General features: G+C 45.8%; 1 protein-coding gene and 1 pseudogene across 4 annotated transcripts; both read left to right on the top strand.

The window, feature by feature from the left end:
- The first annotated feature begins 454 nt into the window (after positions 1–454).
- On the top strand, positions 455–3376 carry LOC144515994 (protein NLRC3-like; annotated as a pseudogene). Its single transcript, XR_013501785.1, has 3 exons — positions 455–734; positions 1264–3059; positions 3160–3376. The product of XR_013501785.1 is annotated as a protein NLRC3-like (transcript).
- Positions 3377–6616: 3240 nt separating this feature from the next.
- rffl (ring finger and FYVE-like domain containing E3 ubiquitin protein ligase) lies at positions 6617–23329 on the top strand. 3 transcript variants are annotated; one of them, XR_013501786.1, is made up of 9 exons: positions 8931–9832; positions 10307–10494; positions 12884–13081; positions 14318–14554; positions 14889–15093; positions 15450–15473; positions 16227–16420; positions 17318–17689; positions 19837–23329. XR_013501786.1 is itself a non-coding variant. In XM_078247257.1 (8 exons), the coding sequence occupies exons 2-7, from the start codon at positions 10309–10311 to the stop codon at positions 16412–16414; spliced, it is 1038 nt and encodes a 345-aa protein (XP_078103383.1). In that variant the 5' UTR covers positions 6617–6942; positions 10307–10308; the 3' UTR covers positions 16415–16420; positions 17318–18443. The 3 variants fall into 3 exon arrangements, 2 of the variants coding, with proteins under 2 accessions (XP_078103383.1, XP_078103381.1); XM_078247257.1 differs by lacking the exons at positions 8931–9832; positions 19837–23329 and adding an exon at positions 6617–6942 and having other exon boundaries at positions 17318–18443; XM_078247255.1 differs by lacking the exon at positions 19837–23329 and having other exon boundaries at positions 8869–9832; positions 17318–18443.
- Positions 23330–24380: the final 1051 nt, after the last annotated feature.

Below are 24380 nucleotides of genomic sequence, written 5' to 3'. Positions count from 1 at the left end.
CTGTTTAGCAGCTTCTTTGAAACTCATTCCATTTTATTTGTAAATAATTAGCCTTACAGGACTCAACAACCAGCCAAACATTATCAATTCATGCTGTTATGTTACAAAGACTATCACACATTCACATATTAAGTTTTATCTTATACAGTATATCCAAGATCCTGCAGGACTGTAGGAGATACAGACTGAACTCGCCACTGTTGCACCAAATGCCTCTCGGGTGGGAAATGTTGGGTCTAGACTCTACCTGTAAACTGACCTGAGATAACTTCTCTTATTATTTGACACTATGAATACAGTTTGAATGGAAATTGAAGAATGAATATGAGAAGCTTGGAAAATACCAATGTCTTAGGGGGGGGAGCTAAAAAAAAAGATATAGAAAGTGAAGGTAACAGAGGTATATGAGGTGACAATGTTTTTTTTGCTTTCTTTTGGATCTTTGTAGGGAACAAAGATGGAGACGCCTCAAGAGGTTGTCTTGGGAACTTTAGAAGATTTGGGAGCTGAGGATTTTGAAAAATTTAAGTGGCACCTGCAGCAGAATGGGGGCCTTGAAGACTTCCCAGCAATCCGAAAAAGCAAACTGGAGAATGTAAACAGGGTGAAGATAGTGGACCAGATGTTCTCGACCTACAGTATGAACACCATTAAAGTGACCAGAATAGTTTTAGTGAAGATGAATCAGAATGACCTAGTGAGGAATTTATCAAACACCATCTCAGAACCTGCAGGTAAGTCATAATCTTATTAATTGGAAAATGGATGTAACAAAAAAATCAAACATATCACAATGTCTTCAACAAACATTAGTTTTGTAGCCAATGTCTCCCTATTATCTCCAAAGATAGACGTATATATTGTGCTTACAACAACAGAACAAGCTACCAAAGCAAACATATACCACAGACACAAAATGTTATGTGTCGCCAAGAAAAAAAGTTGATGAAACAAGGTCTGACAATCCAGTTTTTGTTGACTCTTCTGGTTAACAATTGCACACACTGATGCCACTGAGAGAAACAACTTGGACAATATTAATTCCCATCCCTCTGTAATTAAGTCATGCACCTTCTGGTTTCTTTGGAGACCACAGAGTTCATTGATGCATGACTTAGACACACAATATATCAGTTGTTGTTAATAATAATAATACGTTATGTTAAATAAGTTAATATCTTAAATTTATTTCAGAAAAACAGAAATGTGCACAGACATTAACTGCAACAACCCCTCATTGATTTCATTGTTTTATTTATTCAGAAATTCTTGCATCATGCCAGCGAAAAGTCAAATCCAACTCACAAAAGAAGTTCCAGTGTGTGTTTGAGGGGATTGCTAAAGCTGGAAACGAAACCCTTCTGAATCAGATGTTCACAGAGATCTACATCATAGAGGGAGGGACTGCAGAGGTCAATGATGAACATGAGGTCAGACAGATTGAAACATCATCCTGGGAACCAGACAGACCAGACACAACAATCATATGTGAAGACATCTTTAAAACCCCACCTGGAAGAGAGGAACCAATCAGAACAGTGATGACTAAGGGAGTGGCTGGCATCGGGAAAACAGTCTTAACACAGAAGTTCACTCTGGACTGGGCTGAAGGCAAAGCCAACCAGGACATCCAGTTCACATTTACATTCACCTTCAGAGAGCTGAATGTGCTGAAAGAGAGAAAGTACAGCTTGCTGGAACTTGTTCATTTGTTCTTTAGTGAAACCAAAGAAGCAGGAATCTGCAGGTTTGAAGAGTTCCAGGTTGTGTTCATCTTTGACGGTCTGGATGAGTGTCGACTTCCTCTGGACTTCCTCAACACTGAGATCCTGACTGATGTTACAGAGTCCACCTCAGTGGGTGTGCTGCTGACAAACCTCATCAGGGGGAAACTGCTTCCCTCTGCTCGCCTCTGGATAACCACACGACCTGCAGCAGCCAATTAGATCCCTCCTGAGTGTGTTGACATGGTGACAGAGGTCAGAGGGTTCACTGACCCACAGAAGGAGGAGTACTTCAGGAAGAGATACAGAGACAAGAAGCAGGCCAGACAGAATCATCTCCCACATCAAGACATCACGAAGCCTCCACATCATGTGCCACATCCCAGTCTTCTGCTGGATCACTGCTACAGTTCTGGAGGACGTGTTGAAGATCAGAGAGGGAGGAGAGCTGCCCAAAACCCTGACTGAGATGTACATCCACTTCCTGGTGGTTCAGTCCAAACTGAAAAATGTCAAGTATGATGGAGGAGATGAGAAGGATCCACACTGGAGTCCAGACACCAGGACGATGATCAAGTCTCTGGGAAAACTGGCTTTTGAGCAGCTGCAGAAAGGCAACGTGATCTTCTATGAATCAGACCTGAAAGAGTGTTGCATTGATATCACGGCAGCCTCAGTTTACTCAGGAGTGTTCACACAGATCTTTAAAGAGGAGAGAGGTCTGTACCAGGACAAGGTGTTCTGCTTTGTCCATCTGAGTGTTCAGGAGTTTCTGGCTGCTCTTCAGGTCCATCTGACATTCATCAACTTTGGAGTCAACCTGCTATTGGAGAAACGGAAAACAACCTGCCTGTCTAACGTTTTCAGAGACAAATCAACACGTTTCTACCAGAGTGCTGTGGACAAGGCCTTAGAGAGTCCAAATGGACACCTGGACTTGTTCCTCCGCTTCCTCCTAGGTCTTTCACTGGAGACCAATCAGAATCTCCTACGAGGCCTGCTGACAAAGACAGGAAGTATGTCAGAGACAAATGAGAAAACAGTTGAGTACATCAAGGAGAAGATCAGTGAGGAATTGTCTGCAGAGAGAAGCATCAATCTGTTCCACTGTCTGAATGAACTGAATGATCGTTCTCTAGTGGAGGAGATCCAACAGACCCTGAGTTCAGGAAGTCTCTCCACAGATAAACTGTCTCCTGCTCAGTGGTCAGCTCTGGTCTTCATCTTACTGTCATCAGAAGAAGATCTGGACGTGTTTGACCTGAAGAAATACTCTGCTTCAGAGGAGGCTCTTCTGAGAATGCTGCCAGTGGTCAAAGCCTCCAACAAAGCTCTGTAGGTGCACACAGAACTATCCAGATTAAATATAGTATTTCTTCTTCCTATTAACGTTCTCTTGTTATTGTTTTCCCATGTGTTGCTGATTCCTCTTTAGGTTAAGTGGCTGTGAACTCTCAGAGAGAAGATGCAAAACTCTGTCCTCAGTTCTCTGCTCCCAGTCCTCTAGTCTGAGAGAGCTGGACCTGAGTATCAACGACCTGAAGGACTCAGGAGTGGCGCTGGTGTCGGCTGGACTGAAGAGTCCAGACTGCACACTGGAAACTCTCAGGTTGGTGTTCAGCTGTTTCATGAGCTCTTATTTTCTTCATATAATAATTATTGAATGGACACAGTGGCCTCAGTTGCTCTGCTTCTAATCCTCTAGTCTGAGAGAGCTGGACCTGAGTAAGAAGTTAAATATTAAGTCTCTTTAGTCCTTCTAGATTCTGTATTAGATGTGGCAGCAATATTGTACTGAAGGGGTTCGCTGACTCTGGAGCTTGTCACCAGGATAAGGTTTCTGTCCACGAAACAGACATTACACTTGGATATACAAAGAGCAGGTTTATTACAGGACTTCAGAACACTATTCTCCATCAGTGACAGTTGTTGCTGTTATGAGCATCTAATGCGTCTAACGCGTGCTTGTGTGTGTGTGTGTGTGTGTGTGTGTGTGTGTGTGTGTGTGTGTGTGTGTGTGTTTACAGTCTGTCAGGCTGTATGATCTCAGAAAAAGGCTGTATTTTTCTAGCCTCAGCTTTGAGCTCCAACCCCTCCCATCTGAGGGAGCTGGACCTGAGCTATAATCATCCTGGAGACTCAGGAGTGAAGCTGCTGTCCACAGGACTTAAGGATCCTCTCTGGAGACTGGAAACTCTCAGGTATGGACAGATGGACAAAACAGTTCCTCTGCCACTAACCAGGGAACTCTGGTTCATGTTTAATGGAGGATCTGAGTGAAGGTGTATGAAGTTGATTGTGACTATTTCTTCCTGCAGGATGGACCATGGTGGACCGCAGTGGTTGAAACCTGGTCTGAGGAAGTGTGAGTGTGTTTTAAGTTTGATTTCTTTCATTCAGTAATTGTCAGGTTAAATGCACATAGATCAACATCCCTGTTAATGTGCCAAAAGGCTAATGTTCACCTGTTGTCCCTCTTCCTGATGTTAAATATAAAAAAAATAAAAATAAAAACACATGTCAAATCAGAACCGGAGAAAGTAAAACATTTGAACAGAAATATAGCTGCAAGCAGCAATGAGGGGGCCATGGCATGAGCAAGCACTCACAGCATGTTTGATGGCAACTGGATAAAGAATGGCTGAGATATAAGCTCATTTACTTTGTTACAGTGCTCCTAGAGGCCAAATTACACCAATGTCCTTGTGTGTTCTCACAATCAAGTCCCAAGTCCCTGTACAACGTGCGGTTTCGATACACGAACGCGTTAGTGATATATGAGCCTACGTCCAGTGATTATAGCGCCCCCCCATAGTAGTCAAAAGACTCCAAATGTATTGTGCTTCCTCAGGATAGGGTCCCAAGTCCATGTACCAAGTTTGGTTTCGATACGTGAAAGCATTGCTGAGATAAGAGCCTACTTGCTGTGATTATAGCGCTCCCCCCAGTGGTAAAAAAACTCCAAATTGATGGTGCGTCCTCAGGATGGGGTCCCAAGTCCATGTACCAAGTTTGGTTTCGATACGTGAATGTGTTGTTGAGATATGAGCCTACTTCCTGTGATTATAGCGCCCCCCCATAGTAGTCAAAAGTCACCAAATTTCTTGAGCCTCCTCCTAATAGGGTTATGAGTCCAGGAATTGAGATTGGTTTTGATATGTAAAAGCCTCCCCGAGATATGAGTTCACATCCTGTTTAGCGGCTTCATCCAATATCATCCAACTGCAGCCACAGCCACGCGTTCTCATGCTGGGGGGGGGGTTCCCGTTTTCGCAGACTGGAACGCCCCCTTCTTCTTCTACAACTTTCTTGCTTGCTGAACTGCTAACTGTCAACATCCGGAAACAGACGTTTCACAATACGATCTAGTAGTCTGTTTAGTTAGCATAAAACTGTTAGCAAGCTAAGCCATCTAGCTACAGAACAGACGTTTCACAATAGGTTGGAAAGACAGGTTGGATAACTACTGGACTAACCTAATCTCACCAGGACAGGTTGGATAACTACTGGACTAACCTAATCTCACCAGGACAGGTTGGATAACTACTGGACTAACCTAATCTCACCAGGACAGGTTGGATAACTACTGGACTAACCTAATCTCACCAGGACAGGTTGGATAACTACTGGACCAACCTAATCTCACCAGGACAGGTTGGATAACTACTAGACTAACCTAATCTCACCAGGACAGGTTGGATAACTACTAGACTAACCTAATCTCACCAGGACAGGTTGGATAACTACTGGACTAACCTAATCTCACCAGGACAGGTTGGATAACTACTGGACTAACCTAATCTCACCAGGACAGGTTGGATAACTACTGGACTAACCTAATCTCACCAGGACAGGTTGGATAACTACTGGACTAACCTAATCTCACCAGGACAGGTTGGATAACTACTGGACCAACCTAATCTCACCAAGACAGGTTGGATAACTACTGGACTAACCTAATCTCACCAGGACAGGTTGGATAACTACTGGACCAACCTAATCTCACCAGGACAGGTTGGATAACTACTGGACCAACATAATCTCACCAGGACAGGTTGGATAACTACTGGACCAACCTAATCTCACCAGGACAGGTTGGATAACTACTGGACCAACCTAATCTCACCAGGACAGGTTGGATAACTACTGGACTAACCTAATCTCACCAGGACAGGTTGGATAACTACTGGACTAACCTAATCTCACCAGGACAGGTTGGATAACTACTGGACTATTAAGCTTTCTCCTTCTGTCTGCATTCTGGAAGCAACACCATCATCGGCAGCGGAGTCTGATTGCCGCTTCATGTTTGTGTACAGTAGTCCTGTTTGATAAATGTCATAATAAAGATACACGTTTTGTTAATGTCTTTTTAGAGGTTGTTTACCGAACGAGTTATTAAAACAGGTACCATCTGAATAATATTATTCAGATAGAAGGTTCCAATGTCCAGGTCACAATCTGATGGAAAAATAGACATTGAAAAACTGAAGGAGGGAGGGAAGGAAGGAGGGAGGAAGGGAGGAAGGAGGGAGGAAGGAGGGAAGGAGGGAGGGAGGAAGGAGGGAAGGTTCAGTTTCCTGTCCCAGAGAAGAGAAGAAACTATAAAATATTCACATTTAACAAGTCTTAATATTTCAGGAACAAAGTCCTTGTGTCCCGTGTCTGTGTGTGTGTGTGTGTGTGTGTGTGTGTGTGTGTGTGTGTGTGTGTGTGTGTGTGGGTGTGTGTGTGTGTGTGTGTGTGTCTGTCTGTCTGTGTGTGTGTGTGTCTGTCTGTCTATCTGTCTGTGTGTGTGTGTGTGTGTGTGTGTGTGTGTGTGTGTGTGTGTGTGTGTGTGTGTGTGTGTGTGTGTGTGTGTGTGTGTGTGTGTCTGTCTGTCTGTCTGTGTGTGTGTGTGTGTGTGTGTGTGTGTGTGTGTGTGTGTGTGTGTATGTATATGTGTCCGTGTCCGTGTGTATATGTGTCCGTGTCCGCCCTTGCGTACGTGCGCGTGTGTGTGTGTGTGTGTTTGGTTTCCTGGCTCTTCCTGGTTCCGTTGCTGTGTTGTTGTCTCAGACTTGAGTCTGTTTTCTGTTTTTCTTTCCCTGAGTTTAAACCGTGAGGACGTCGCCATGTTGAGAAACTAGCAGCCGGACCTTTCGACCACTAACTAAGTTAGTTAGTGTTAGCTAACCTCGGTCAGTTAGCCACCTGCTAGCTGTCCGTATTATTACAGGTAAGACGGCTCATTGTGTCGATAATCATTGTTGGTTAGGCTGTTATCCGAGTTAGTTTAACCCGATCTAACTGCTCCTGCTGTTGTCTTCTCTGTCTGTTTGTGTTTGTTTCGCTCGTAAGTTTATAAAAACTTCACTAACTAGCCTAATGTTAGCCTAGCCTTTAGCCTGCTAGCAGCCCAGGGTACTTTCCAGACTCCACACGCCAGACTCCGTTCACAAATTGTTGAAGTTAACAGAGTCTGAATCAACTGTAAACAGATAGTCCTCACTAAAACGTTAACTTGTGATTGTGTACCTATTATCTAGAGACAGTCAATCATTCGGCACTAACAGTTAACACAAAACAGTATTTATTTTAATAAAATGTAAACCTGAAACAACGCTGGTTGTTAGTTTTTACTTTCCAGACTCCACACACCAGACTCCGTTCACAAAATGTTCAAGTTAACAGAGTCTGACTCAACTGTAAACAGATAATCCTTACAAAAACGTTAATTGAGATTGTGTACGTTTTATCTATTGACTTTAAATAATTCGGCATAAACAGTTAACACAAAACGGTTTAACTTTGTCTTAAAATGTAAACCTGACTTTAGGTAAGTAATAAACAACGCTGCCCTGTCTGTGTCCTCTATGCCTGATGATTAATTAAATAAGAGTCTTACTTCGTGAAACATGAAGCCGAATTCATCAGAAGATCTTGCTACTATGCACAAGTCTATTTAACTGGGCTATTTACTTTACATATGTCTGACGACGAGAAAGGAACATAAACAGGTCGATTTCTACTAGGTAGTTTGGTGAAGTGAAGCGGTGAAAAAGTATTTAGATTCCTTTTTATATAAGTGTTAACAATGTCACAGTGTAAAATAACTTTTAAGTGCAACATCTGCTCAGTTAAATGTAGTCATATATCTTTTGGTAAAGCTCTGATAGTTTCAGAACAGTTCTTTACGGTGTGTCTGTGTGTGTTTACTGTCGTGGGACAAGCCTTCATTAACATTTTGATAGATTTAACGGAGTCTGGCTAGCCGTTAAACAGCTGTTCACCCAAATACAAAACTTTATATTTTCCATTAATCAGAAAGACATATATGTCCATTCGGCTAACATTTATTGTGAAATAAAACGCCGAAGTTAGCACAAGTACTAATTCATACATATAAATGTATTTTCCAGGTGCTTTAGGTAACGACTATCTGACCACGAGAAAAGAACCCAAAAACAGCAGATTTTACCATGTGGTTTGGTCTACAGTGATCCGCGCACAGGAGAGAAAAACGTCAGATTGGTCAGATTCTTTAGGTCGGACAATGTAACAACACTACACTGTAAAGGCTGTAACAGTTTCAAAACTGGCTTTGTGTGAAGTATTTAATACTTGTTACAGTGTGTATTTGTGTGTATTCCAGGTATGTTTGCGTCCTGCTGTAACTGGCTGTGTGTGGAGTATTTAGCCCTTGTTACAGTGTGTATTTGTGTGTATTCCAGGTATGTTTTACGTCCTGCTGTAACTGGCTGTGTGTGGAGTATTTAGCCCTTGTTACAGTGTGTATTTGTGTGTATTCCAGGTATGTTTGCGTCCTGCTGTAACTGGCTGTGTGTGCAGTATTTAGCCCTTGTTACAGTGTGTATTTGTGTGTATTCCAGGTATGTTTGCGTCCTGCTGTAACTGGCTGTGTGTGACGTATTTAATACTTGTTACAGTGTGTATTTGTGTGTATTCCAGGTATGTTTGCGTCCTGCAGTAACTGGCTGTGTGTGCAGTATTTAACCCTCATTACAGTGTGTATTTGTGTGTAGTCCAGGTATGTTTGCGTCCTGCTGTAACTGGCTGTGTGTGCAGTATTTAATACTTGTTACAGGGTGTATTTGTGTGTATTCCAGGTATGTTTTAGCGTCCTGCAGTAACTGGCTGTGTGTGCAGTATTTAACCCTCGTTACAGTGTGTATTTGTGTGTATTCCAGGTATGTTTGCGTCCTGCAGTAACTGGCTGTGTGTGCAGTATTTAACCCTCGTTACAGTGTGTATTTGTGTGTATTCCAGGTATGTTTGCGTCCTGCAGTAACTGGCTGTGTGTGCAGTATTTAATACTTGTTACAGGGTGTATTTGTGTGTATTCCAGGTATGTTTGCGTTCTGCTGTAACTGGCTGTGTGTGCAGTATTTAATACTTGTTACAGTGTGTATTTGTGTGTATTCCAGGTATGTTTGCGTCCTGCTGTAACTGGCTGTGTGTGCAGTATTTAACCCTCGTTACAGGGTGTATTTGTGTGTATTCCAGGTATGTTTGCGTCCTGCAGTAACTGGCTGTGTGTGCAGTATTTAATACTTGTTACAGGGTGTATTTGTGTGTATTCCAGGTATGTTTGCGTCCTGCTGTAACTGGCTGTGTGTGCAGTATTTAATACTTGTTACAGTGTGTATTTGTGTGTAGTCCAGGTATGTTTGCGTCCTGCTGTAACTGGCTGTGTGTGCAGTATTTAATACTTGTTACAGTGTGTATTTGTGTGTATTCCAGGTATGTTTGCGTCCTGCTGTAACTGGCTGTGTGTGGAGTATTTAATACTTTTTACAGGGTGTATTTGTGTGTATTCCAGGTATGTTTGCGTCCTGCAGTAACTGGCTGTGTGTGCAGTATTTAACCCTCGTTACAATGTGTATTCCAGGTATGTTTGCGTCCTGCTGTAACTGGCTGTGTGTGGAGTATTTAGCCCTCGTTACAGTGTGTATTTGTGTGTATTCCAGGTGTATTTGCGTCCTGCAGTAACTGGCTGTGTGTGCAGTATTTAACCCTCGTTACAGTGTGTATTCCAGGTATGTTTGCGTCCTGCTGTAACTGGCTGTGTGTGCAGTATTTAACCCTCGTTACAGTGTGTATTCCAGGTATGTTTGCGTCCTGCAGTAACTGGCTGTGTGTGCAGTATTTAACCCTCGTTACAGTGTGTATTTGTGTGTATTCCAGGTATGTTTGCGTCCTGCTGTAACTGGCTGTGTGTGCAGTATTTAACCCTCGTTACAGTGTGTATTTGTGTGTATTCCAGGTATGTTTGCGTCCTGCTATAACTGGCTGTGTGTGCAGTATTTAACCCTCGTTACAGTGTGTATTTGTGTGTATTCCAGGTATGTTTGCGTCCTGCAGTAACTGGCTGTGTGTGCAGTATTTAACCCTCGTTACAGTGTGTATTTGTGTGTATTCCAGGTATGTTTGCGTCCTGCAGTAACTGGCTGTGTGTGCAGTATTTAACCCTCGTTACAGTGTGTATTTGTGTGTATTCCAGGTATGTTTGCGTCCTGCAGTAACTGGCTGTGTGTGCAGTATTTAACCCTCGTTACAGTGTGTATTTGTGTGTATTCCAGGTATGTTTGCGTCCTGCTGTAACTGGCTGTGTATGGACTCAGGTGAGGGTGTGGGACAGCCTGCAGCGGAGCGACGTCATCAGTCCTACACTAACTCAGGCTTCAACAGCCAGCCGTCTCCGTCAGGGTCTCCGTCTGAACCGTCCTGTAAGGCGTGCGGGGGGCGCCTGGACACACCGGCCACCAAGGTAACGCCACCTCCGCCTCCGCCCGCCTGCTGCACTCTGGAGGGAACGTACAGTTTAGATTAGATTCAACGTTACTGTCTTTGTGCAGAGTACAAGTACAGAGACAACGAAATGCAGTTTGCGTCCAACCAGAAGTAGAAACGGAGCAGAGAAGTGCAATGTGATATACAGAGTATAGACAGGACTACTGCAGACCTCTGGTTCTCAGGCTGTTCTCTATAATGTTCCCCCTTTGAACAGTGTTTTTAAGCCAAGTACCCCCAAAAAGTCTCTATAAAGAGGAAGAATACAGCGCTGTCAGCGATAGATTTACTGAACTACAGCCTTGGACCTGGAGGACATTTAGATGATGATGGAAAAAGGAGAGAAAACCTGGAAAAAGACGGTAGGAAGAAGGAAGGCAGGCAAGAAAGGTCGAAAATAGTAACAAATACTTAGAAAAAGACACAGTAGAACGAAGGAAGGCGACAAAAGGGACAAAACATTCAAATAAGAGACAAAAACTTTGGAAAAATTGGAAAAAAATATTGAAGAAAAAACTTGTAAGAAAGAGACGGCAGAACAAAGTAATGAAGAAAGGCAAGAATGTGTCACAACACACGACAAGACCTTCAAAAACAGCAGACGAACTTCAAATATCTGCACTTCAAAATCGTTCTTTTTACGCTCTCACATTCACACACACACACACACACACACATACACACACACACACACACATGCTCACACACACACACACACACACACACACACACACATACACACACACACACACACACACACACACACATGCTCACACACGCTCACACACGCACACACACACACACACTCAAACACGCTCACACGCACACGCACACACACACATGCACACACATGCTCACATGCACGCACACACACACGCTCACACACGCACGCACACACACACGCACACACACACACGCTCAAACACGCTCACACGCACGCACACACATGCTCACACACGCTCAAAGACGCTCACACGCACACACATGCTCACACACACACACGCACGCACGCTCACACATGCTCAAACACGCACGCACACACACGCTCACACATGCTCACACACGCTCACACACACACGCTCACACACGCTCAAACACGCACACATGCTCACACACGCTCATGCACGCACGCACACACGCTCACACACGCTCAAACACGCACACGCACGCTCACACATGCTCACACGCTCACACACGCACACACACGCTCACACATGCTCACACACGCTCACACACACACGCTCACACACGCTCAAACACGCACACACACACGCTCAAACACGCACGCACACACGCTCAAACACGCACACACACACACGCTCACACACGCACGCTCACACACACACACACACACACGCACGCTCACACACACACACACACGCTCACACACACGCACGCCACACATGCTCAAACACGCACACGCACACACATGCTCAAACACGCACACGCTCACACATGCTCACACACGCTCACACACACACGCGACGTCACACATGCTCACACACGCTCACACACGCACGCACGCTCACACATGCTCAAACACGCACACGCTCACACATGCTCACACGCACACACACGCACGCACGCACACATGCTCACACACGCTCATGCACGCGCACGCACGCACACACGCTCAAACACGCACACACACACATGCTCACACATGCTCACACACGCTCACACACGCACGCACGCTCACACATGCTCACACACGCTCACACGCTCACACATGCTCAAACACGCACGCACACACACGCTCACACATGCTCACACACGCTCACACACACACGCTCACACACACACACACACACACACGCACGCTCACACACACACACACACGCTAACGTGGAGAGTTGTATTTGGTTTCGTTTCACACGGAGAAAAATCCAAACAAACCAGAAAGGATCACCACTCCTCTGTCTCTTTCTTTAACGTTCTGGACTCTCTCTCTCTTTGTCTCTCTGTCTGTCTATCTGTCTGTCTGTCTCTGCCTGTCGGTCTGACTGCCTGTCTGTCTGTGTGTCTGCTTGTCTGCCTGTCTACCTGTCTGTCTCTCTCTGCCTGTCTACCTATCTGTCTGTCTCTCTCTCTCTCTGTCTGTCTCACTACCTGTCTGTCTACTTTTCTGTTTGCCTGTCTGTCTCTGTCTGTGTACCTGCCTGTCTCTCTACCTGTCTCTCTCTCTCTCTCTGTCTGTCTCACTACCTGTCTGTCTACTTTTCTGTTTGCCTGTCTGTCTCTGTCTACCTGTTTGTCTGTCTGTCTGTCTGTCTGTCTGTGTACCCGCCTGTCTCTCTACCTGTCTACCTGCCTGTCTCTCTCTCTGTGTGTCTCACTACCTGTCTCCCTTCCTGTCTGTCTGTCAGCATGTGTGTGTGGACTGTAAGAAGGATTACTGCAGCCTCTGCTCGGCCCAGCTGGAGCCCCGCCCCCGGCTCTGTCACACCTGCCAGCGTTTCTACGGCAACCTGCTGGAGCGCGCCGAGCTGATGAAGCTGAAGGTGAAGGAGCTCCGGGACTACCTGCACCTGCACGAGGTCTCCACACACCTGTGTAGAGAGAAGGTCTGGACTCACACACTGGCACTTACAGAGGGGGGACACAGAGACACACACAGAGAGACACACACACACACACACACACACACACACACACAGAGACACACACGCGCAGAGACACACACAGATACAGAGACACACACACACAATACGCACAGAGACACGCACAGAGGCACAGAGACACACACACACACACACAGACGCACGCACAGAGACACACACACACACAGAGACACACACAGAGACACACAGACGCACAGAGACACACACACACACACAGAGAGACACACAGACACACAGATACACAGAGACACACACACACACACACACACACAGAGACACACACACACACACACACACACACACACACAGAGACACACACAGTTTTTAGATGTTTTTTTTAAGGTTTTGGTCACTTGTTCCCTTTTTGGACATTTTTGTTACCAGACAGTTAGAACATTAGGGAAAGGTTGCAGGTTGAAAACCCCGTTAAGTTCCCCTGTGACCCAAAGGCCTGATCCCTGAGTGTTAAGGTGTCCTGTGAACTAAAGGCCTGATCCCTGAGTGTTAAGTTCCCCTGTGACCCAAAGGCCTGATCCCTGAGTGTTAAGGTGTCCTGTGAACCAAAGGCCTGATCCCTGAGTGTTAAGGTGTCCTGTGAACCAAAGGCCTGATCCCTGAGTGTTAAGGTGTCCTGTGACCCAAAGGCCTGATCCCTGAGTGTTAAGGTGTCCCTGCGACCCAAAGGCCTGATCCCTGAGTGTTAAGGTGTCCTGTGAACCAAAGGCCTGATCCCTGAGTGTTAAGGTGTCCTGTGACCCAAAGGCCTGATCCCTGAGTGTTAAGGTGTCCTGTGACCCAAAGGCCTGATCCCTGAGTGTTAAGGTGTCCTGTGACCCAAAGGCCTGATCCCTGAGTGTTAAGTTCTCCTGTGACCCAAAGGCCTGATCCCTGAGTGTTAAGGTGTCCTGTGACCCAAAGGCCTGATCCCTGAGTGTTAAGGTGTCCTGTGACCAAAGGCCTGATCCCTGAGTGTTAAGGTGTCCTGTGACCCAAAGGCCTGATCCCTGAGTGTTAAGGTGTCCCGAAACCAAAGGCCTGATCCCTGAGTGTTAAGGTCCCAGACCCAAAGGCCTGATCCCTGAGTGTTAAGGTGTCCTGTGACCCAAAGGCCTGATCCCTGAGTGTTAAGGGGTCCTGTGACCCAAAGGCCTGAGTCCTGAGAGTGTTTCTGTTGTTCAGGAGGAGTTGGTGGAGCTGGTCCTGGGTCAGCAGTCTTCTCCGTCCAGTGACTCCGCACCCGAGACCCTGACCCCCCTGGACCCCCCTGCTGTGACCCCTCGCATCTTCACCTTGACCCCTGACCCCCCCGCCCCCACCCTTGACCCCCCTGTCCCACCCCCGGACCCACCCGCCGACCAGCCTGAAGCCCCGCCCACAGAGACCCTAACCCAGCCCGATGATCAGGACGAAGACCAGGTAAACTGTCTGTCTCTGTCTCTCTCGCTCTGTCTCTCTTTCTCTGCCTGTCTGTCTTTCTGTCTCTCTCTCTCTGTCTGTCTGTCTCTCTGTCTTTGTCTGTCTGTCTCTCTGTGTCTCTGTCTGTCTGTCTGTCTCTCTGTCTTTCTGTCTGTCTGTCTCTCTCTGTCTGTCTCTCTGTCAGTCTGTCTGTCTGTCTGTGTCTCTGTCTCTCTGTCAGTCTGTCTGTCTCTCTGTGTCTCTGTCTGTCTCTCGGTCTGTCTACCTGTCTGTCTTCATATTTCAGTAAATATCTCTGTGAGGATTGTGTGCTTGACTCTCTCTGGTCCGTCAGGTGTCGGACCCCGAGGACGCCCCGGTGTCGGGCCGCCGGGCGTCTCTGTCGGACCTGAGCGGTCTGGAGGACATCGAGGTGCTGAGCGTGCGCCAGCTGAAGGAGATCCTGGCCAGGAACTTTGTCAACTATAAAGGCTGCTGTGAGAAGTGGGAGCTGATGGAGAGAGTGAGACGGCTGTACCAGGACCAGCAGAACCTGAGGGGTCAGTACCAGCAGCTGCTGACAGACACACATACAGAGACACAGAGAGACACACACACAGAGAGACACACACACACACACACACACACACACACACACACACACACACACACACACACACACACACACACACACAGAGACACACTCACACACAGTTTTTAGACGTTTTTTTTTTGAGACACACACACACACAGAGAGACACACACACAGATACACAGACACACACACACACACACATATACACACACACACACAGATATATACACACACAGAGACACACACACACACAAACACCCATGTATAGTATATATGTGTGTACTGTTTATGTATATTTAATGTTGTCTGTTTGTGTTTCAGCGGCCAACGCTGTGAACGCTGCAGGTGAGTTAACGGAACAAAGATCCTCCTCACATCTTCAAATGATCCCAAACACAGACTGACTCCTCTCTATGTGGAGCCAAAATGATCCCAATCACAAGCCTGTCTGTCTGTACACCCCGTACATTTCTGTGTCTGGAGTATTGTCCCTCACAGCACCCCGTACATCTGTGTCCTGAGTATTGTCCCTCACGGCACCCCGTATATCTCTGTGTCCTGAGTATTGTCCCTCACAGCGCCCCGTACATCTCTGTGTCCTGACTATTGTCCCTCACGGCACCCCGTATATCTCTGTGTCCTGACTATTGTCCCTCACAGCGCCCTGTACATCTCTGTGTCCTGAGTATTGTCCCTCACAGCGCCCCGTACATCTCTGTGTCCTGAGTATTGTCCCTCACAGCGCCCCGTACATCTCTGTGTCCTGAGTATTGTCCCTTACGGCACCCCGTACATCTCTGTGTCCTGACTATTGTCCCTCACAGCGCCCCGTACATCGCTGTGTCCTGACTATTGTCCCTCACGGCACCCCGTACTTCTGTGTCCTGATTATTGTCCCTCACAGCGCCCTGTACATCTCTGTGTCCTGACTATTGTCCCTCACAGCGCCCCGTACATCTCTGTGTCCTGACTATTGTCCCTCACGGCACCCCGTACATCTGTGTGTCCTGAGTATTGTCCCTCACGGCACCCCGTACATCTCTGTATCCTGACTATTGTCCCTCACAGCGCCCCGTACTTCTCTGTCTCCCCCCGTAGAGTCCGGCCGCGATGGTTCTGCAGCTGTGGAGGAGAACCTCTGTAAGATCTGCATGGACTCCCCCATCGACTGCGTCCTGCTGGAGTGCGGTCACATGATCACCTGCACCAAGTGCGGCAAGAGGATGAGCGAGTGTCCCATCTGCCGCCAGTACGTGGTCCGAGCCGTCCACGTCTTCCGGTCCTAAACCCAGGTAAACCACAGCCCAAACAGGCTGACTGTCCAAAAAGCTGCGTCTGATTAGGGCTGCAACGTACCGGTACTTTCAGTATCGACTAACCCTGACGGGCACGCGTAACGCACGCCGAGCAGACGTTCCAAACTACGCTTCCTCTATAATCTGACACGGTCCAGTTGGTCAGTTAGGACAGAAGACAAACAACTTCTCTCAACTGTCCTGCTGTCCATTTATCAATTGGTTTGGTTTCTTTCAACCGTGTATGTGTGTGTGTGTGTGTGTGTGTGTGTCTGTGTCTGTCTGTCTGTGTGTGTACGTGTGTGTGCATCTGTCTGTCTGTGTGTGTGTGTGTGTGTGTGTTTTAAGTGACAAAAAAGCTTGGATAAAACTCACCAAAACATCGGGGGAAAGCGACAAAAGTGTTGAAAAAGTTTTAATTTGAAATTGGACGACGACTTTGGGGGCTTAAAACACTGATAAACCAAAAAAAGGGACCAAAAATGTCAAAAAAAAAGACAACACGAGGGTTCAACTTTGGTGAGCCGCAGGAGGCTCGGGTCACTGAGTAACACCGGACTGATCGATCGGTCGACTGGTGGATCGGTCGACTGGTGGGTGGATCGGTCGACTGGTGGATCGGTCGACTGGTGGGTGGATCGGTCGACTGGTGGATCGGTCGACTGGTGGATCGGTCGACCGGTGGATCGGTGGGTGGATCGGTCGACCGGTGGGTGGATCGGTCGACCGGTGGGTGGATCGGTCGACCGGTGGGTGGATCGGTCGACCGGTGGGTGGATCGGTCGACTGGTGGATCGGTCGACTGGTGGATCGGTCGACCGGTGGATTGGACTGAAGATCTGACATTTCATTGGAGATATTATGATGTTATTAAATCTGGTTTTTCTCCTGCAGGGCCGAAACAAACCTCCTGAAGGGACCGAGATGCTTTTATTTTGTTAACCCTATTTTTCTAGTGTAAATAAGAAGAAGAATGTAAGAAGTGACCTTATGTGAAGCTGCTGCTTGAACACTGAATGTACAGCAGCTGAGTCATGCCTCTGATTGGCCATCTTTAACCCTTAAACTCATGGAGCAGGAACCCGTCTGTGCCTTCATCCGCTCGCTGCTCGCCGCTCGCTGCTGCCTCCGTCTGTCCCGCTCTGCGTGAAGACCACCTACCAAAGAAAGCATCCCGACGAGGGTCCAACATCAGTCGTCTTTACAGCAACTTCCTGTGAAACACAGACTGTCTTACTTCAGGCTATACTTTGTTTACAGTCTGCGGTGAGTTCACACTTAAAAAAGTAACTCAAAAAAAAGGTGACAGTTAATAGCTCTAAACCCACTTCAGCCTTTCTTCTACTTCAGCTTCAGCCCAGCAGCCAATCAGAGACCTCAGCATGTTGATTCATCAGCAGGATAGTAGCCTTTTGACCTCCGCTTGAACTAAGTCCCGCCCCCCAGCCTCAGGGGATTGGTGCTCCTCGCGTCAATCACGGCGCTAACTTTCAGGGCGTACAGCATCTGAACGCTGCTGTTTCTCTTCAGATCCTCCGTTCACTAACTCTTAATCACTGAATAAACGAGCAGATCAATGTCTAGTACTTTCATTTAAACGCCAGTAGTTTCCTGGGAAGAACTCGGTAAATCTCCAATCAGAGAGAGCGTGTTTAGCAGCCTGGGCGGCTTTTTCTAGCAGCTTTCAGAGTCGAGCGTTTTTGCTCGTAGCTTTTATGTTGCTGAGCGCCGCCTGTTTTTTGCCGCAGCGCTGTCACTACCCGATGTGAGTCGAGAGCAGATGTGAGTCGCGCATGCGTCACTTTGCGACAAGTAGCCTCCAAGAACCTGGTAACGAGAGACTTCTGTAATGTCAAAACAGTAAAAATGGAGCTACATAACCAAGTTGGTTCACTGCTGGCTACAAGTTAGCAATCAGACACAACAAAGGCTGTCACTTGAATGGCGTTTTGAGCTAACGTTAGCAATCAAACACAACGAATGCTGTCACTTGAATGGCGTTTTGAGCTAACGTTAGCAATATGCCATAAACCGTTTAAATCTGAGCATGCGCGACTCACATCTGCACTCCACTCACATCGGGTAGTGACAGCGCCCTGAACCTCAATTCAACAAGTGCTTGATGTCTAGGGTTGGGTACCGAGGAAACAACCAGTATCTACCGGACCGAATAGTAACGCAGATTTCGGTGCCACTGAAATGCCAGCGCTGCTCTCTGATGCTCCGAAACGGACGTTAGAGGGAACAGAAGCATCGCTGCACGTGACGCTAGTTAACATAATGCACTTGGCAGCATCTAGCGTTAGCCTAGCGTTAGCTATCGTTTGGATTAAACCCAGTTAACATGCTGACAGCTAACGTTAAACGGTGTGACTGTATTTCACCGTAGAGGAGTCCAACACCAGGACGTAACAGTCTGCAGCTGCCATTGTCGGAAAAACAAAGACGGTGCGTTCACTTGAAACTCACCAGCCTCATGGTGCATTCAAAGTTATTGTAAAATACCCTTCTCCCATCCAGTGGTTTTTGTCGTTCAACAGCAATTCACTAGTGAAATAGTCATTTAATTTTGACCATATGGCCTCAGCAGTAAACAAGCCCTTCTTAACCTCGTGTTGTCCTCCTGGCTAAAGATATGTTAGCACTATTTTCAACATTTTTTTAAATAATTTTTAGTTTTTCCGCTTTCTTTCAACGTTTTATTTCAACGTTTTTGACGCTTTTTTGATGTTTTTTCTGCTTTTTTGTCGCTTTGTTTGACAGATTGGCGAAAAAAATGACAAGTGACATTTTTGTTACTGTTAAGTTTGACGCCACTTTCGTAAGCCAAGTGGCGTGTTATCTGTACGCATTTTGAGCTATCCGTGTGTATGTCTACGCTGTATACACCGGACGTAAACATACACGCCACTTGCCGTGTTATCGCCACTCCCTATGCAGATTTTCGCCCGTTCATACTACTCCCTACGGTGTCAATTCACACGCTAGTGCAAGGTAATGTAAGTCAATGGAGGCAAACGGCTAAACAGCGAGTATGTGTCTTCATAACACGGCAATAATGGCATACGAATTGGCGTGCCAGACATACACCACTTCATGACATCAGTCTGCATAAATTACATTGTAGACATTGTGATATTGTGGGGTACGCTGTTTGCTGACACTAATCGCTTCTCATGCAGCAGACTAACTGCCACCAGGGGGCAGCAGAGGCAGCAAACACCCAGTGCTGGACCTAAAAAATGTTAAAAATGATAAACTGTCCTGGACCCAAGGCCGTAACTTCCTAGGAGGTCATTTCCTCTCTTTTTTATTCCAGGTATTTAAGGGTTCAAGGGACCTTATGGGATTATATAGGGAAATAAAGGAAACAAATTGTAACGCTCAGTGATCTCCTGATAATTTCCTTTTAGAAGTTTCCTGGAAATAACGCTGCAATCTGGAATTATAAAGACTTGTGTAATGTACTGGACCTCCATCTTCTCATCTGACTCTGGAATAGACGGAGAACAAGATAATTTACTAAATGTTGGACTGCTTATATCAGGTTTTATAGAAACAACGAGGCCCCAGGACGCTTCCCTGAGGAACTCCGCATTATTAAAGACAGAGAACAGGATTTATTAATCTCTACCAGCAGTCTGTGTGTTGTAAAGGCTCCGACACACCAACCCGATAATCGTCCGTCTGACAGTCTGGGAGGTCGGTGACTCGAGTCTGGTCGGTGTGTTCGTGCCGTCGTCCGTCCGTGGGGCCGTCGGCCTTCATTTTGGCTGATTTGACATGTATAATTGGAGGGGCGGGCACTGCCGGTAGTCTGACTCAATGAGCCATCTGATTGGTGGAGAGCTAACCAGGAAATGGGGAGCGGGATGAGCGTGACTAGAGCCTCTCAACATCTGATGAACATCTTCTAAACTGACCTTTGTTGATCTGAAATGAAGACAGATTCAGCAGCTGCACGGCCTGTTTCTCTCTTCAGATGTTTCCAGAAACACGTTTCGGTGAACTATCTTAGGACAATATGAGATCGTATTCTGAACGAGCCGCCATTATCGGTCAGCTGGAGCAGCCAGACCCACGTGACACATTTCCAGTTTTAATTTTTTGGGCGACAACACCGATTAGCGTCGCCTGCTGTTATGGAGACGTATTACGTCTCGCGCACGGACAGAACGTACGCTCAAGTCGGCATCGCTTCGGTGTGTTCTGAGACACTTGGACCAACTCGGGGAGACTGATCAGTCCGACTGGCTTTACTGCCGACGGTCGGCGTCTGGTTGGTGTGTCGGAGCCTTAAAACAGACTTCATCAGTTAAACTCTTTGGTTTGAAGTTGACTTTGTGTCTTGTTGTAACTCTGATTGCACTAATCTGTTGATGCTGAAACATTTTGATTTGTTTTGGTCGAAGAAGAAAAAGGTTTTGTTCTTGTGAGATCATTAAGGTTGATTTTTTTTTTATTTTATTTTTTGTAGATAATATTGTTGTGAATATTTTAGATTTGTTTAGTTTTTTTGTGAATTGATGGTTGGTATTTACAGCCGTTCTGGGATCACATGCTCATCCTGCTAAGTTTAGCTGTAGTTCATTTTGGTTTCGCGGCACTTTGATTCCTCTACTACAATTTAAACAAATAACGTCATAATCCCAACACTGTGAAAGTTTTATATGACTCAACTGATCTTGTTCTCTTCTTCAGGCAGTAGTGTAGTCCACGTAATACGCTGGTATACGCAGTATGCCCACTAAGAAAAGAATATTTTTTATTTTATAAATATATATATATATATATATATATATATATATATATATTTATTATTATTATTATTATTATTTTATTATTATGATTATTAAAGACAGTTTATATCAGGTTTTATAGAATCAACCGAGGCCCCAGGACGCTTCCCTGAGGAACTCCACATTATTAAAGAAAGCGAACAGGATGATTTATTAAAAAAAAAATGTAAGAAAAGTGGTACAGTATACCTCCTACAATACATTAGACTACACCTCTGTCTTCAGGTATCTGTTAGCATTGTTAGAGACCAACTCAGCTGAAAGCTAACACGCTAGCATCCAGCTGTTTCTCTCCTCAGTCGAGTGGTTCCCAATTTTTCAGATTGTGTCATTTGAACAATTGCTTGAGGATCTAAGGCACACGTGTCAAACTCAACAACACGGTCTCACGGCAGTTCGTGAAATTGTCACGTTATTTTTAATCTATCGATTCGTGTACAAGAACACGTTAATCTTGTTTTTTTTTCGTGGTGGCCAGCACGAAATGGGAAGCATCTATACGGAGGTTGGGTTTAGGAAAAGATGAACAGGGAAAGCAAACGTCACACCCCGGGACATGTTTTTTTAAGTTTTGGTTCAGGCACCATTTTAAAAGCATCATTTTAGCACCGGTATCGCATAAAAAACACATGATACCCTTTTGATGATTGAATTTACGGAGTTACACCCAGTCGCACATATACAAAAATTCAACGTGCTATCAAGCTATCCGCGTGTATGTCTACGCTGTATACAGCGGACGTACACATACACGCCACTTGCCGTGTTATCGCAAGAAGAAAGTGACGGTTGAGTTTAGGAAACGTCACACGCCGGGAGACGGCCGCGGGTGACGTGCAACAATAACGGGACGGTTGTGATTAGGAAAAAAACAACGGGGTAACAAAACGCCACACGTGGGCCACGATCCCCAGTCTCCTGGGTGAAAGTCCTGTGTTGTTTGACCTATCCTACCCCCCCCAACCAACCTCCTTACATGGCATTTTGGCATTTCAACCCACGCAGGCAGCCAGTGTGTAGCCAGCCTAAGAGTTACAACACAGCAGAGACTAAGTTTCCCTCGCAACAGACATAAAGTCAGAGCTGGTCCACCAAGTTGTGGACCAGCTCTGACTGAGCTCTGATCTGTTCTCTCCCTCAAGCTTTTATCCTATCATCACAGGGGTGTCTTCTAGTTTCTAGACAGACAGAAATTGTTATCTTACACACACACACACAACAACTACTCACTACCGTAGTCATGCTGTGATCACATTTACGTGCTGGCCACCGCAAAAAAAAACGAGAAAAATGTGTCCGTGTACACGAATCGATAGATTAAATAACGTGACCATTTCACGAACTGCCGTGAGATTGCGTTGAACTCAAAAAGGCCCGCGGGCCCTTTGCAGGTTTTTATCCGGCCCATATACCAATTTAGGTTAACAATAAATGTAATCTAGTTCCCGAAAAGACGGGAAACTGTTTTTCCGACACTTAAAGCAGACTTTGGCAGATTTGCCGACTTTGACACTCCGAAATTCCCCCAGAAGCATAGTGTTTTTGTATTTAGGCTATGAAACCGGTCTCTGTGAGTCGACTGTGTGGTAGCCTGCTTTTAAAAAACGTTTGTTTTGCTTGATTTGCTAAGGACCTTTTTTTGCTGACTTCTGTAGGGCTTTAATGTCAACAAAAATGCAACAAATGTGTCGGAGAAAGCAAGAAAAATGACAAAAAAATTGTGACAAACGGCAAAAAAAAGCAACATTCAGTAATACAGTCAAAGATATTTGACTTTTCTCAATAAAAAGCATGTCAATAAGCTCTACATGTCTGGCCCTGGATGTGATTTTCATTTCACAGGGTGGCCCTGTAGTGAGAATGAGTTTGACAGCCCTGATCTAAGGGGTTTGGGTTTTAACGTTTGACCCCGAGTCTGGGAACCAGCGCTGAGAAACGCTAACGCTGAATGTCTGGTTCTGTTTGATCTCCTGCCTTTAATACCAGATCAGATACTTTGTGATGTCCTTTAAATGATATATTGTACAATTGAACAGATAAAGAAGAAGCTTTAGTTTTCTGAGTGAATTTTGCTGAATAGTTTCGTAATAAAACTGATTTTCTTCCAGTTGTGTGTTTGGTCTTTCCTAACATTACTTTAACGTGTCCTCTGTTTTTCAGATTTATATGATGAAAGGTGTTCATTAATTCCCGAACCTTCTTATATTGGACTTAAGTTTCCCAGAACACAAGGATCAGTCTGAGACGAAGACTTCAGTTAAGCAGAGTTTACTGAGTCCAGCAAGCGTGTCAGCTGCGTGGCGTGTCTGTTTATATTTGGGCTCCCATGGTAACAGGTTAGAGCGTGCACACTGCCTTGCGTGCACACTGCCTGCGTGACGCGCACGTCTCAGGATCGGCTCGAGCTGAAAACGCGTGCATGCTAGAAATAGGACCAACGCCTATTTTTCACGCCACACGCCAGCATGTTGGAAGCGTTTGCAGGCAACATAGAATACGAAAAGCTGTTTATATGTTATTTAGACACAAATACATTTAATAAATGACATGTTGATGTTTGAAAGTCTCGAGGTTTTGATATAAATGTCATAAAAAAAATATAGATTTTCTAATATTGCACCTGTCGATACAGAAGGAAATATTCTGGAGTCTATTTCACCGTCAATCCTGCTGATGTTGTCTTCGCTGTAATCAGATCAGAATATATTTATGTTTATGTTTATGGGAAACATCCATGTGTCCAGACAAGGCTAGCAGCAGCAGCAGCAGCAGCGTCAGACACCTTTCTGGTGTGTGAAGACAGAAAACGCCACGCAGCTGACACGCAACAGAAACGCCGTGCAGCCAGTGTGTAGCCGGCCTAAGAGTTACAACACAGCTGTGGGTTCACTAACAGAGACTAAGTTTCTCTAGCAGCAGACATCAAGTCAGAGCTGGTCCACCAAGCTGTCCTGATCTGTTCTCTCCCTCAGGATTTCATCCTGTCCTCACAGGGGGGTGTCTTCTTGTTTTCTAGACAGGAACTGTTATCTTACAAACACACATGCCAAGGTCGGGGTCTCCGTGTGGTGCAACTTCCTCTTTTGTTCTCGCAACCTTCAAACAATGCACCTCGATGCCATAAAAGCTTAAACTGTTTTTATGACTTAAGCTTAACT

Source organism: Sander vitreus, chromosome 3, assembly GCF_031162955.1.
Source record: "Sander vitreus isolate 19-12246 chromosome 3, sanVit1, whole genome shotgun sequence".
NCBI lineage: Eukaryota > Metazoa > Chordata > Actinopteri > Perciformes > Percidae > Sander > Sander vitreus.
Note: the sequence above shows the minus strand (reverse complement) of the source record. Positions and strands in the feature narration are given on the sequence as shown.

What these genes read in the sequence shown, in the direction of transcription:
- rffl (XM_078247255.1), top strand. Translation starts at nt 9,766, where the DNA reads ATGTTTGCGTCCTGCTGTAACTGGCTGTGTGTGCAGTATTTAACCCTC. An exon ending in CGTTACAGTGTGTATTCCAG is followed by an intron (nt 9,833 to 10,306) that starts GTATGTTTGCGT and finishes TGTGTATTCCAG; the next exon opens with GTATGTTTGCGTCCTGCTGT. An exon ending in CACACCTGTGTAGAGAGAAG is followed by an intron (nt 13,082 to 14,317) that starts GTCTGGACTCAC and finishes TCTGTTGTTCAG; the next exon opens with GAGGAGTTGGTGGAGCTGGT.